The 16,422-nt window shown below is 39.5% G+C and overlaps 1 protein-coding gene across 1 annotated transcript; it reads left to right on the top strand.

The window, feature by feature from the left end:
• The first annotated feature begins 4,821 nt into the window (after positions 1–4,821).
• Positions 4,822–16,221, top strand: LOC137258286 (protein O-glucosyltransferase 2-like). Its single transcript, XM_067795914.1, has 10 exons — positions 4,822–5,071; positions 6,662–6,873; positions 8,169–8,371; positions 10,199–10,282; positions 10,642–10,814; positions 12,359–12,593; positions 12,983–13,192; positions 13,835–13,924; positions 14,868–14,975; positions 15,704–16,221. The coding sequence occupies exons 1-10, from the start codon at positions 4,869–4,871 to the stop codon at positions 15,731–15,733; spliced, it is 1,548 nt and encodes a 515-aa protein (XP_067652015.1). The 5' UTR covers positions 4,822–4,868; the 3' UTR covers positions 15,734–16,221.
• Positions 16,222–16,422: the final 201 nt, after the last annotated feature.

Raw genomic sequence — 16,422 nt, forward strand, 5'->3', positions numbered from 1 at the left:
CTAACTTACTCGTACAATACTTTGGAATTCAGCTTTAGCATCTGACATCCAAAACTTGCGTAACGTAATCAGCATGTGATATATTCTATTATAGAAATTGCTAATTGAACTGGGTACGGACATTAGGTCTCGGGTATATATACAGGATGGTTGCACACTAGAATCATTCCTGCTTTGCCTGAGATCGCTCTCTGTTTGTTTTTGAAAGTAAGTTTCTTTTACTTTGCCGTTTTTGTCAAAGTCTGCTTTGAACGTTACTCTGCTTGAACAATGAACTTAAGTTACATTTAGTCAAATTCGTAAAATGCCGTACATATTCAGTAGTTTGACCCTATATTTCATTTAAGTAAATTAAAATGAGGTCAAATACTGTACTAAATATAATATGGTTTGGTATAAAAGTTCGGCATATTTTAGGGGTAATTGTGTTAAAAAATAGTTTATTCTTGTACGGGGTCGTGGATGCTAAAATAGTTCTAAAGTAGTTCTGTCTACAACACAGACAAGGTGTACAACGTTACTGAAGTGTTCTTTATTGATGCAAGTACATCTTTGTCATGTACACTACTTGCCACGTATATTATATGTACGATTTTTATATGTCATGTTAGCGCCGGAAGTGTATTAGTATATTTACGTTCAAGGTATCCAGCGTATGACCGCATATGTTTCAAACTACAATACTTCATGTAAATTTATTGAGCTAAATGCGCACGTTCTGGCAATGTCATGCATGTATTTTCATGTACTGCACATGCATTTTCGTGACGAAGTGGTACTCTAGACTAGATCTAAATATACAGGCATTCTCTTTAATACTAGTCTCACCATAAAATAGCCAGAAAGTATCCACTTTTCGGTGTAAAACATAACATCTGGTCTCAAAAGTTGTGTTGATAAAGATCAAGAAATTCAAATGTTGATATTAATGTTAAAAGAAAGCAATCCCAATCGTGTCTCATTATAATCACTAAGCCGTTACGCTGAGGCACACACACGGGCGTCAAAGCAGTGTGTTCATTGTGAAGCCTCATCGTCACCTTGGCAACTGTCAACTTAGGTTGAATCGCTTCGTTAGCTATTGCCATTTTCCCCAGCTATCATTTTTATTTAAAGATCAAATTATGAAAAATGTTTCAAGTAAATTATCACTCTGAAGTATTTACATACATGTTTTGGCATGGATCTCTATTTACTGTATTTATCCTAATATTCTACAATGTTAAAATTGTAATAGTTTTCATTATTCGATCAAAAAATCGAGATCTCTTTATCATGACTGTTTATGAATAATGTGAGTTAAGTAAAGAATCTTATGTTATAAGTTTGTATTCTGAGTCAAAAAAGAAACTTCACAAAATGTAATTTTTAAAAATAATGAATATATTTTCTCTGATGATACATGTATATATCCGAAATGGGATCCTATCTTTCGACTCTGGAAAAACGTGAGCAAAACCAACTCAAACCCATCCATTCAGAAATGCCAAATGTTGTGTACAAGAAGTGGACAGATTCGGGAGCGGAAGTTGCGTGGTGTGGGGTGCTTTCTGAGGGAACAACCGTTCCCGACTTCTGGTCATCCGTGGAAACCTCACAGCTGCTGCTTACCGCGACCAGGTGCTAACACCTGAACTCATTCCATTCCTCTCATGGCGACTCATGGCCCAGGTCTACAGTTCCATCATGATAATACTCGGCCGCATACCTCGATGTTGACCCGAAATTTCCTTCAAAACGCTGGAATCAGCGTCATGGACTGGCAAACTAGGTTATTTAATAATAACAATTTAATCATCTTACTATCCCTTATTCTTTTATAGCGCCCCGAAGAAAGAATGTGAAGTTTCTTTTTGGACTCAGTGTATATTGTTAAGGTAAAAGTTAATTGCCTTCAGTATGACTCAAAATGTTTGCCAATGAATAACATTTATATGAATGAGTCATTTATAGATATTGCAATATAAGACGTGTGAAATTACCATGTCATAATGACGAATTGTCTTTCATAATGCATAACTTGAATATTCCGTGTCTCCCTTTGATTGACTATATCTATTGATTGGTTCATTGATTTATTGATTGCCTGAAGAATAAACAATTCCTTCTTTGCCTGATATCCCTCTCTGTTTGGTTTTGAAGAAGTGAGGATTCCGGAGGTAATTTAGGTATAAACGCTCACAAAACCACTGTTTCATAACTAAAATACACGATCAACACTGTCAAACATAACGCTGTCTTTACCTTTACTCAGTCTGGTGTGTTTCACAAAATGTTACAAATATACGAAACCACGAAAATCCGGGTTAGAACCCATCCTTGTCGATCGTAAGAGGCGACTGTCACATGTAACTTGGTTGAGACATGTCATCGTATCCCATTGTGTAGTTTGGTGTTTATGATATTGATTGCCAGATTGTCTATTTATTTAAGGACCGCCGGGGTAGCCCAGTTAATAAAGCGTTCAATTGTCGCACAGAAGACCGGGGCTTGATTCCCCACATGCGTGCAAAGTAAAAAATCAGTTTGATGACCGACACGTCATAATGAAATGGATACGATTCTTGTGGGATTCACAGACCAGCAGTCTGTAAATAACAAACTCGATCTGGAAGTCACTGAGGTCGATATCAATGGTGAGATGCTCCCCAGACGCATGCTCACAGATCTCCGATATTCCTACGTCATAAGTAAATGGAATTCCAGTCAACCGTCAACTTTGGTGCATGCGCACATCTGACGTCATGCGTCAGTGGACTCTAAATCAGCTTCCAATGTTGCCGCATGTGCACGTCTACTCCTAATCAATATCTCACATCTGTCATAACCATCACCCTGGGTTTTCAGTTAACTTTTTGCGCAAGGCCTCGCTGGTCCTAAACCTTGCGTCATGCGCCGTTTGAATTTCAACCTTCAACTTCAGCACATGTGCCCATTTCACCTAATCAATACTCGATACATGAGTGAATTCCAGTCAACCACCAACTATGGCGACTGCGTACATCTCACCTACTCAATAAGCATTGCGCCAAAATCCATATTCTAAACTTATGACCTGGTTAGCTATAATACATCTGACGGTGATGTTTACATGAAGGGACTGACATTTCAGCACTTCATTTATATTATACATTGTATATAAAAAAAAGACAATTACAAGTTGAAACAATGGACACACAGAACGGCGTTTTGCTGATATTTATACAAGATGAATGTCATACATTAACTAACTTCTCATGTCTACACGTGGAGCAAGAATATGAAACATCACAAGAATATGAAACCGTCATCAGGCGGAGGGGTCAACACGTGGCCTACCCCAATCCGGGTGACACGTGTCACAGGGCAGGTTTATACAGGTTCATCCGTTTCGCGATTGATTGCTCCTTACAGAAATTCCTGGATTACTTATGATTTCCCCCGAACCGACCAGTTCCAAACCGTGAGGATCCGGGTCAGAACTGGCCTTCAGTAACCCATGCTTGTCGTGAGAGGCGACTAACGGGATTGGTGGTATGGGCCCCGTTTCGTAAGTCTAAGATCTCGTAACTTTTCTCGTAGTATTCGTACCTCCAATTTTACAGTATAGGATCGACGAGTGCTACGAGGAAAGTTACGAGATCTCAGGCTTACGAGAGTTTGTGAAATGGGCCCCAGGATCGCTGACACATGTCATTGGTTCCAGTTTGCGCAGATCAATGATCATGCTGTTGATCACTGGATTATCTAGTCCAGATTCCATTATTACAGACTGCCGCCACATAGCTGGAATATTGCTGAGTGCGGCGTGAAACTGAACTCACTCACTGATCAGTAGTCGCGGTCGGCACATCAGTGGTGTCAAGGTCACAGAATGTGGCAACAGCGATGGAAACGTGTGGTGACAGGTCACCTCCGGTACAGATAGAACATAATTCGGATCAGTCGAACTTTACACAGATGACATTCCTCAGCCATGTTTGCTTCTTATTCAACAACAGGCAAAAGTAATTTGTAAACTCCCGTCTTCACACAGCAAGACAAAATAGAATATTTGAAATTCCAAAACACCTACGTATGCCCATTGCCCTCAGAGTCTCCAGATCTAAACAAGATCAAACATTTAAGGGATGCTCTTGATCAATGTCAGCAATCACGCCAGCAACAGCCGCAGAACCTCCAACATTGGGCTAAAGAATTGCAGGAGTGCGTCAACAGTATCTGTTTTGTTCCATTGGATGACGATACAAGGTAGTCCTGGATTCTCATAGGGACCATACAAGATTACCTTCACCTTGAAATTCAATTGTTTCACGTTTGCCATAATCAGACTCGGTCAACAAATGATATAACCCAAATGTACGATTTAGTATTTATATATAATATATTTTAAGTACATAACGTATAGATCTGAAATACGTCTTTACGTTTCTTTTTCAGCAGAGTATACATTGTGAAAAACCCAAGGACAAGTCTGGAATACATTATGCACAAATATAATATTCTCAGTTTCCCGTAGATTATCGAATGGTTGATTTCGGAATACAAACCGTATATCGTGTTACCTTAAATACGATCCTTACTCCGTCAACCTTTATTTCGACCAGTGTAACAAAAAGATTTATTGACATTGTCTCTCATCTCAGATGTAGTACAGCGACCACCGTCAAACACTCAGAAACAGGACAAGCAGGTGCTTGTTTGGATAGATGGCGGATGTATGTGGTTCACAATTCTCCATTCTACAAGCCTCATCATCGTTCAGTTCTATCAAATGCCGTTGGTTCACGGATGTGCAATGCGCACATCCCCCGGACTCTTCATGCGGAGATTCGAGTAATGCTATAAAGCATTATTGTCAGAATTTTTGAGTCGATGTGGCTACAAGGATGAGTCACCTTATGTCGTCTACGTCCATTCTCCTGTTCGGATCTCTCTTTGCTTGTGTGGCCGCCACCAAGGGAGAGGGTGGTGGTATGAAAAGAGTGGTTGATCCGACGAACTGTCTGATATGGGGCCCAGGTCTGAACCCCAGGATTGTTTTACCCGTTCGATATTTCTACATTCAAGCTGTCGACCAGTATAATCAGAAGTAAGTGTTAACATTAGTTGTATTTTATAAATTGCGAACAGATGTCGCTGTGAACGGGCGTCCTTAGTAACCGATCGATACTCAGTGACCTTGGCCTTGGGTGAGAGAGTGTTCTGTACAAACGTAATGGTTTGATATCTGGAAAACATCCTTCATTGAAAACTTTCTAACTGCCTTAGAAAACGTACACTCGTGAGTAACTGAATATTATTCAACTTCGCAGGTAGTTGTTAGTTTTTTTTAATGCCGTACTCGGCAAATTCTCAGCTAAATCATATGACGGCGCTTCGCATGTAATGTTTGGGGTAACATTTTCTCACAAAATAATCGGGTCTTGACCACACAATTCACTGATCAACAGCATGAGCATCGATCTACGCTACTGAAATGTCATAACACTTGTGCAGCGAGCCAGATAATAAAAGCTTAATTTTCGATGTCATACGATTTTCATACGTATTTATTAAATTTACATGGATTTTGAAAGAATATACATACTGGACAAAATAGGTTAGGGATATTGGGATTTTTAAGTTTGATATTTTATCAGTGTGTCAATGAATAAATAGATCATTATGCACAATTTGAAAATTTACATATATCCTATTTTTGTCTAGTATCTAACTAGATGACGACCCTGACCACCCGTAGTCCTCTTACCACTCGCATGGGTTGCTAAAGACCAATTCTGATGCACCAGTTCTGACGCACCAGTTCTGATGCACCAATTCTGATGGACCAATTCTGATGCCCCTATTCTGAAGTACCAGTTCTGATGCCCCAATTCTGATGCACCAGTTCTGATGCACCAGTTCTGATGCACCAATTCCGATGGATATCGACATGGGAGTGATATCATGAAGGCCCGTATATAAATTAGTTCCATCAGAAAAGCCCATATGTCGAATATTCCACCGTATAACCCTGAACCGCTGTTTCAGGAGACCCCCGTTCCTTCTTTCTTAAGGCAAGCGTGAGTTACTGAGGACAATTGTAGCTACATGGTCTACAATCACACATAATATTATGAAATCACAAAGGAGTCATTGTCGCGTTGTCGTTCTCACAAAAGGGGGAAAAGTCACCAAATTAACCTATGTGCAACTATGCGACAACGAATCATAGTGCTCATTTGTCCAGTTTTTCTAGCACTAAATAATATGTTTTTGTATTCATCCAAAGGGAGTCAACGCAATATAGCAAACAATTTTCAAAGTCCAAATATTTCGCGTTGTCGCATTATCTAAGATGGGAAAGAAATGTGCGACAACGAGACAATCTTATGTCATTGCCTCGTGTCACCTATGGCAAATGTTCATTAATTTACCTTGTGTCACCTATAGCAAATGTTCATTAATTTACCTTGTGTCACCTATAGCAAATGTTCATTAATTTACCTTGTGTCACCTATAGCAAATGTTCATTAATTTACCTTGTGTCACCTATAGCAAATGTTCATTAATTTACCTTGTGTCACCTATGGCAAATATTCATTAATTTCTTGTGTCACCTATGGCAAATATTCATTCATTCATTCATTCATTCATTCATTCATTCATTTATTTACATTATCTATGTTCTGTTGTATAGTTTCACCGACTCTGTTGGCGCCCATGCCTTCTCATTAGGCATAGGTTTGTCAGATGGTAGTCATTTTCGAGGTGACAGAAAGGATGTTATCGACAGGCGGGATGGATCATACATTGCCAGATTCCGTCCCCACAAAACGTCAACTGAAAACGTCATTATCAACTTCCTCTACGACAACAGGCATGTTGCAGCGTCCCCTTATAAACTGGCAGGTAAATGTATCTTGGTTCATTTAGTAATGATCCCATGTTTGAATATGTGCTTGCTTGCTTGCTTGTTTAATTGTATGTTTGGTTATTTGTCTGAGTTCCTGGACAGGATTCTTCGGATTACCCCCTAGTTGCCCTTTATCTGTTCATACAGAGTGGACCCGTGGACCCGTGGACCCGAGAAGGTCCGGGGTAGAACAGGCCTTCAGCAACCCATGCTGGCCATAAAAGTCGACTATGATTGTCGTAATAGGCGACTAACGGGGTCGGGTGGTCTGGTTCGCTGACGTGGTTAACACATGTCATCTGTTCACATTTGCGCAGATCGATGCTCATGCTGTTGATCACTGGATTGTCTGGTCCAGAATCGTATATTTACAGACCGCCGTCATACAGCTGGAATATTGCCTGTCACGTCAATAGCATTTGGGAGTTGCATTCTTACAAAGCTTGAAAATAATGGGGTTTTTCACATTCTCTCCCAAATACGGTTCGAGTTATGAAATGTATTTTGTTATTGTTGTTGATTGTTGTTGTTGTTGTTGTTTTCCGATTCCTGTCAATTCGAAATAAATGTGAAGCAGACACTAGACATTTACCTCTAAAGGAGCAATATACCAGGATCTGATCGCGTGTTTTGATCAGTGTGATTGCTTTTTCAAATTTCTCTTATACACAAACATTCCGATATCCAATGGTCTGATAGGCTTTTGGATCAATGCTGTTGTTTTTTAATTTTCCCTTGTGCCTGTGCGTTCCAGTATTCTATAATCTGATAGCCTGTTCGATCAGTGCTATTGCATTTTTATTTCCCCTATACGTTCCAGTAAGCTAAGTCCTGACCTCTGCTTGGATCAATGTTACTGCTTTAAAAGTTTCAAACTTCCCTAGTACATGTGGGTTCCACTATGCAAGGATCTGATCACCAGTTTCATCAATGTCTTTGCTTTTTTTGTTTCAATTTAAAATTTACATTCGCAGATACTTCATGTGCGAACAGTGGGAACCAATAATCACGCAATAGTCAATGACACCTTATTTATTGCATTATACATTTCAGTGTTTGAGCTTCAATATGCATACGTCCCATTCTGATTCCAAATACATGTATACCCTGACAAAATCAACACGGAATGGGAGAAACATGAACCATAGTGAACAGCAAAAGAAACGCAAATATGACTTTGTGCCAAGTGTTTACTTTTATAAGATTTCATTTTTTTTCGAAAATTGCGTTTCTTTTCATGTTCAGTATATATCAGTAATACATTATTTTACATTGTTCTTATATATTCCAGGTCCTATCTTTGACGAACATTGTGACTGCCCACAGCCTGATCTCCAGGAATGGTTCTTCACCATGGTGTGCCCCAACACCTACCAGCAGCTGCAGCAGGATCTCGGCATCTTCCATCACCCGCTAGACTTTGATGAGGTGGCCAGGGAAGCTGTGGAACGGTTTTCTGGAACTATTAGCCACTACAAGATCATTGATAATCAGGCACGTTCGTTAGAATTTTAAAATAATAAGCACCCTTTGGCTCAGAATACTGACATATTTGGCACTGGTACTCAGTACAAAAAACATGATGGATAGATATTTGATATGATATGAAGAATCCTGGTCTTTATGATACTGAGAGGTTTTTGGCGCCATCGCTACACAATCAATAACACGGCATGTTAGACAGAACTTTGATATAATATAAATCATCATTTTGGCTACGACACTGACAGGGTTTGGGGTACCATAAGCCTCTACAAGACCATTGACAGGGATGGCAAATCCGCGCATTTATATGCAAATCAATCCTGGACTATGTCTGCAGCCCCCAACAACCCATAGCTCACGTTCAGCTGAAAACACTTTCACCTGTTGCAAGCCCTGCGTTGATACTTTCAGATACACAGGACATAATGGAGATTTATAAATAATATAAAACAAACACAAGACAATAATACCCCTATATTGGTCTTCGATAGTTACTTTCAGATACACAAGACATAATGAAGATTCATAAATAATATAAAGCAAACACAAGACAACAGTACCCTATATTCGTCTTTGGCCGTTACTTTCAGATACACAAGACATAATGAAGATTCATAAATAATATAAAGCAAACACAAGACAACAGTACCCCTATATTGGTCTTTGTTACTTTCAGATACACAAGACATAATGAAGATTCATAAATAATATAAAGCAAACACAAGACAACAGTACCCCTATATTGGTCTTCGATAGTTACTTTCAGATACACAAGACATAATGGTGATTCATAAATAATATAAAGCAAACACAAGACAACAGTACCCCTATATTGGTCTTCGATAGTTACTTTCAGATACACAAGACATAATGAAGATTCATAAATAATATAAAGCAAACACAAGACAACAGTACCCTACATTCGTCTTTGGCCGTTACTTTCAGATACACAAGACATAATGAAGATTCATAAATAATATAAAGCAAACACAAGACAACAGTACCCCTATATTGGTCTTTGTTACTTTCAGATACACAAGACATAATGAAGATTCATAAATAATATAAAGCAAACACAAGACAACAGTACCCCTATATTGGTCTTCGATAGTTACTTTCAGATACACAAGACATAGTGGAGATTCATAAATAATATAAAGCAAACACAAGACAACAGTACCCCTATATTGGTCTTCGATAGTTACTTTCAGATACACAAGACATAATGGAGATTCATAAATAATATAAAGCAAACACAAGACAACAGTACCCCTATATTGGTCTTCGATAGTTACTTTCAGATACACAAGACATAATGGTGATTCATAAATAATATAAAGCAAACACAAGACAACAGTACCCCTATATTGGTCTTCGATAGTTACTTTCAGATACACAAGACATAATGGAGATTCATAAATAATATAAAGCAAACACAAGACAACAGTACCCCTATATTGGTCTTCGATAGTTACTTTCAGATACACAAGACATAATGGTGATTCATAAATAATATAAAGCAAACACAAGACAACAGTACCCCTATATTGGTCTTCGATAGTTACTTTCAGATACACAAGACATAATGAAGATTCATAAATAATATAAAGCAAACACAAGACAACAGTACCCCTATATTGGTCTTCGATAGTTACTTTCAGATACACAAGACATAATGAAGATTCATAAATAATATAAAGCAACCACAAGACCATAGTACCCTATATTCGTCTTTGGCCGTTACTTTCAGATACACAAGACATAATGAAGATTCATAAATTATACAAAGCAAACACATACAATAATAGCCCTGTTTTGGTCTTTGTTACTTTGCAGATATACAAGAAGGATTACTTTGGTACACGTCGCATTACGGGAGTGTCGTTTATGGACGAAATTCTGTTGTCACTAGCACGGAAAGTAAGATTTTGTCTGAGTCAAATACTCAAATGAAATTTGGGTTTAAGTTTCTTATAATTCTTGAAACAATGGTCATTGACGCGCTTTGAAAATCTGGATCTTGTTTATGTTAATCTATTAGGAGGGTTCATATAAGTGAGTCTGCTAAGCATTTGTCGTGAAGGTTGTGATTACTGTAATCGTTTCCATGGTAGTGGGAAGTTGGAAGTTTTAAGTGAAGTGATTCAGGGAACGATAGTCGTCAACAAACCTGACTGTGTGATTTCATGCATACCCTATAAACCATATCAAATTCAGATGCCACTGAATAATTGACAGAATAAAGGTCCTGTGTTTAAAAATCGTTTCTCCAACTGAAGGTTAAGCTGCCAGATGTCGAATTCATTATGAACTTAAGCGACTGGCCAAAGGAGAAAAAGGACGTCATGGAAAAGCCCATCCCTATAGTCTCCTGGTCTGGATCTGACGACACAAGAGACATAGTCATACCGACCTATGACATTGTCAGATCTACAATATATATGCTGGAAAGGTGAGCAATGCAAGAGTTTTATATGTCAACTGATGTTTGTAGGTTGAAATTGTTAGCTACAAACATCTACTTGTAGATCAGTCTAAGTACGTTATGACTTATGCAACATACTGCCACTGCCACTGCCTTAAGTAAAATACGCACTAGACATTAGGAGTAACTTCACCTCACACCAGCCTTCGACCTGGAGGCTCAGCGCTGGTTGTTATTGTATCGGGCCGGCAGTTTCAATCATATGGATGCAGGCCTTCTGGCCTGCAGTACAGTATGGCCTTCAGTAAATTCTGTCAATTATTTTTCAGCGTAAATGTTCCCCCCTCCCTTTTTTTCTTTATTAACGTATGGGAATCATCCACGATCCATCATGCTATCATAACTATCAGTTTCGCTTCCTTCCACGGCACTGACGGACATCAGTCATTCTGACAGAGAAAGTCAACATGATAGCAGCAAGCTTGATTGAATATACAATTACACATTGATAAATGTGTTGTTAGTTTGTACTTTACTCCTATTCACCTACCTTCCCTAATTTTTAAAGAGGAACCACCACATTTTTATATTTGGCTAAAGAGCAGAGGCGATTGTACAAAGTTCGATTGTGAGTATGTGTTAATGAAATGAAAGTGAGTATACTAGGTGTTTGTGAAAAGGTAAGGATATCATGTCTCACAAGAAGCAACTTTCATGTGAGTTTCAACAGCATGAGCATCGATCTGCACAGTTGGGAACCAGTGACATGTGTCAACCACGTCAGCAAGCCTGACCACCCGATCCCAAGCCTGATCGCCTCTTACGACAATCATAGTCACTTTTAATGGCAAGCATGGGTTGCTGAAGGCCTATTCTACACGGGACCTTCACGAATCAGACACTTACTGAAATCTTGTTTCTCAAGTGATATGATCTATAGATGTGTATCACAATGTATAAGTGAGTGAGTGATTTGGGTTTAAGGGCACTTCGAGCGGTATTTCAGTTATATCACAGGATGTTTGGGTAATGCTGAAGGAAGGAGAAAGTGATGCAGATCTTAGCCAGGCACAGGGATTCGAAAACGCGATTGTACGTTTCAGTCGCCACCATGGGGTGTGACTGCACACTATATTGCTGTGATTTAGGCGAGTGGTCCCACCGAGCTATACGGAGCCCCTACCTATATCTGTAGATAGTGATGTAGGTATAATGCTGAAAAGTATGTTTTGTACATAACCGTTTGATCAAGATAACTCCTCACCGATCAAAAATACTTATTTATTTGCTGTAAATATATAAAAGTCCCCAGCAACATATGATAGTCACTCGAGGTTACCCCTGACACCCTGGCTGACGATGTGCCTTGAGAGCCCGTACCGATACGTAAATACGTATATACCACAGTTATATACCTGCGATACCGGTGCCTGTGCCGATAAAAAACAAACAAACAAACAAACAAAACAAAACAAACATATTTGATGATTGTTTGAAGATAAACCAACCAACCAGTTTCCAATTCGAAACTCAGTGAGCCTTTGGATGGTGTCTTTCTTGTATTCCAACAGACACAACATAGATCAGTTCTCTGTCCAAGGCAATACTGGGCCGGTTTGGGAGGAAAAGACAAACATGGCCTTCTGGAGAGGGAGGGACAGCAGACGTGAACGCTTGGATTTAGCTGCCATGGCACAGATACATCCCGATGTCTTCAATGTGTCCCTGACGCGAATGGCCTTCTTCCCGAAGGATGAGAAGTACGGGGAAATAACCAAACACATCAGCTTCTTTGACTTCTTTCAGGTTAGTGTTCTTTGCTTACTTCAGATTTTGAGTATCATTATGAATAACTTAGCTTATCACATTCAATTTGCTGTCTGCCATGCTGTCCCTTGTAGATAAACCACCTCTTTACACACGCTGACAAAGGTATTTATATGAGTAGGGAGTGTGCGTGTGTGTGTATGTTCTGCATATGTTTGGGTGAGGTACCACTTAGTAGTAGTGATAGTAGTAGTAGTAGTAGTAGTAGTAGTAGTAGTAGTAGTAGTAGAAGTAGTAGTGTTGGTGAAGACTATGTTGATGATGGCGGCGGTAGTAGTGGCGAAAATGATGTTGTTGATGATGCTGTTGCTGCTGATGCTGTTGTTAGTGGTGGTGGTGCTGATGATGATGTGTTAGTTCATTTGCAGCACAAGTACCAGATCACAATTGATGGCACTGTGGCCGCATACAGACTGCCATTTCTTCTGGCGTCAGATTCCGTTGTCCTGAAGCAGGACTCCAAATACTACGAGCACTTCTACCACCTCCTGGAGCCCTATGTTCACTACATACCCTTCAACAGAGATCTCAGTAACCTCTTACAGCAGATCCAATGGGCGAAGGATCATGATGACGAGGTGAGTGTGGCTTTTCAGAAATATTCCATCAGTATCACTGCGGGCACTTTAGAAAGGGTTCTCCCACTGACCCGCATGAGGAGCAATCCAGGGTTTCTGATTGATGAGCGAGCACTGCAACCACTAGCCTTACTCCACCACCCGTGAAGAAGGTAAGGTGGTGCTGCACCCATTTATTTTGTTTTGACATATACTCGACAAAATAAGTTAGGGATACTTTTAGGATTGTAACTTTAGTAGTGTGTCAATGACCAATTAGATCATTATTTCAAAATTTCAAAATTTACATATTTCCCTAACTATTTTTGTCTAGTATGTTATTTATGGTCCATATCAATATACGCCATAAATGATGCTATACTTTAACAATATTCCAGCAATATCATGGCAGGGAACACCAGAATTGGGCACTACACATTTGACTATGTGGGGAATCGAACCCGGGTCCTAGGCGTGACATGCGAGCGCTTTAACCACAAGGCCCCTGCCACACTAATACCACTGAGATGGGTTTTAACATGGAATCTAGATATAGACCGGGTACATTTGTTTTGGGACACAAAATGACAATAGGTATGATAAAAAAAACTTGCAACAATGCATTGATAAATATAGGCCTGTCCAGAATCCTCTCATTTTCAGGCAAACTCAATGGGCCGAAGAAGTCAGGATTTCGTGCAGGAACACCTCACACCTCGCCAGATATACTGCTACCATGCTCGGTTCCTTCACGTAAGTGACAAATTTACTAATGCAAGCAATGCAACCTGTTGAAATTTATTACTCATTTCAGTCCGAACATAAACATTCGTAACTACTCGTGTCATTCCGACAAGCCGATCTTGTAGGTCACGGAAAGAGACGACTAGTTACGAATGTAACATGAAATGAGAGTAGTGTCCCTTTCTTTACGTATAACGTCCCGAAGCCCGTTTCACAAAGCAATTGTAGCTGTACGACAGTCTTAAGTCTATGATAAAGTATGAAAGTTACGGTCAAATTAGCGCTACAATCGCTTTGTATAATAGGCCCAGAACACAGGGGCCCTGAAATAACGGTAACACGAGTTTATTGTGATTAACACCATTTTCCATCAGTGGAATATGCAATGTATTATTGATTATAATAATATTTTTATGACCTGCATTTCATTCTTGTTGATGTTAAAGATATTCGTAACGTATGCTCCTTGTATAAGCAGGCATACGGAAGATCATACCCAAATGCACTCACGCACACACGAACGATCGCACGCACACATACATACACATGTACACATACATGTACTCGTACATCATCTTTGCTTTACAAATCCAATAATTCATTTCTCCAACTCCATTTCGTATCATCTGTTAATTATTCAAAATCAATGAATGAAAAATAATTAAATAAAATGTTACTCTGGTAAAAATACAATCCACTGACGTCAGTCCAATGTTCATGTGACGTCATGTTTCCAATTCGTGATTGCATTTCAAACGATAACGTCATATAGCGTCAACCGAATCAATCACTAAGAATGGATAGTCCAAACACTGGGATCATTTTAGCTCATGGAACCCATAATTATGTTAATATGGCCTCATATTTTTAACAAGAAATGGAAATGACATTAAGAACACACCACACAGGAAGAATCGCCTTTAATCCTTTTCTACGTTTCAAAACATTTCAGGAATTTTCCAAACTGTTAAAGAATAAACCGAAACTGGAGGAAGGTTTCATTATCGTAACGCCTAAGGATCCAGTTTATGAAACCTGCGACTGCAAAGAGTTCGACCAGGTGAGATTTTGCACTGCACAGACTGGTTGGAATTCAACTTAAGTAACCCATAATTGTAAGAGGCGACTAACGGGATCGGGTGGTCAAGCTGTCTGACTTGGTTGACATCGATTGTCATCGGTTCCCAATTGCGTAGATCGATGCTCATGCAGTTGATCACGGGAATATCTGGTCTGGACTCGATTATTAACAGAAAGGGACCACATAGCGGGACTATTGTTGGGTGCGCCGGAAAACTTAACTCACTCACTGACACTTTGAACAGAACTACATCAATTACACCAGGCGTGCCTATTTGCTATGGACATACACGATAGTTAAAGGATATATAACCATCGTTGTCAACGTTCAATCACCGAACACTCATTACATGTGAAGTGTATATGTATTATTTTCGAATAAAAAAGTATTGCATAACATTAAAGAATGGATTCTCACACTACCTGAGAGTCGAACCCAAGTTCCATTTTGTTAGTGTGGCACCTCTGCATTATAAAAAAGATTCGCAACGTTACGTCGACTGATGATCAATTCCCCACACATACAATGTGCCTGAAGCAATTCTTACATCCCAAGTCATGAAACTGCTCGGAAAATAAAGCCAGCTAAAAGAGGATAAAACCCAACTCACTCACTCACTCACTAGGAGAAACATTTTTAGATTGCTTTGAACACCCTTTTACAATCTACATTCGAAAATAAATAGTTCACTCGCTTTATTTTTTCAGACTCGTGGACATCGTCATACAGAGCTGTAGAGCGTGGTTTTCTGGGATCCTCAGAAGGAGCGGACATTAGTTCTGGTTTCTGCCCACTTTAATCCTGGTCCTGATGTCCAAATTTGGACTTGGGTAAACCACAAGGGAGATAAGTTTCATTCATCAAGTTCCTGCTATGATTGCTGCTTCGATTTAATTTTGCCGCGATACGACAAACTGATGCAGACTGTGTACGAATGTGTCTGTTAACGAGGATGATGCCCGGACAAGATGTTGTGAGGTCAACACGTTGTGAGTCGTTACAGTCATTGCTCGGAGTGACTGAGTGACTTTATCTTTATGCAGCTTTTGGTAGTATTTGCAGCAATATCCCTTCATGGGACATCAGAAATGGACTTCACACGTTATACAGTATGGTTCAAAATTATTGAGAATAGCTCACAGGGGCTTGTATCGCTTTGAAACGGCGTTCGAAAGACATATAGATGTATAGACCCTACCCTAGTACTATATAAAAGGAAAGGGATGTAACGAGGAAACCACCCCCTCCTCGATCAAAGTTACATGTTACCGCGTAAAATATTTTAAGGCCCCATCGAGGCCAACGGATCAAAAGCCAGATGATTTCCCTACAAAATGAGCTATAAATGGTCACAATCGGATCATTCTTTCAAAAGTTATACGCTACGAATCATCGCAAACAGCTACCTCCGCAATTTCACGCCAAA

The sequence above is a fragment of the Haliotis asinina genome, chromosome 12 (assembly GCF_037392515.1).
Source record: "Haliotis asinina isolate JCU_RB_2024 chromosome 12, JCU_Hal_asi_v2, whole genome shotgun sequence".
Taxonomy (NCBI): Eukaryota; Metazoa; Mollusca; class Gastropoda; order Lepetellida; family Haliotidae; genus Haliotis; species Haliotis asinina.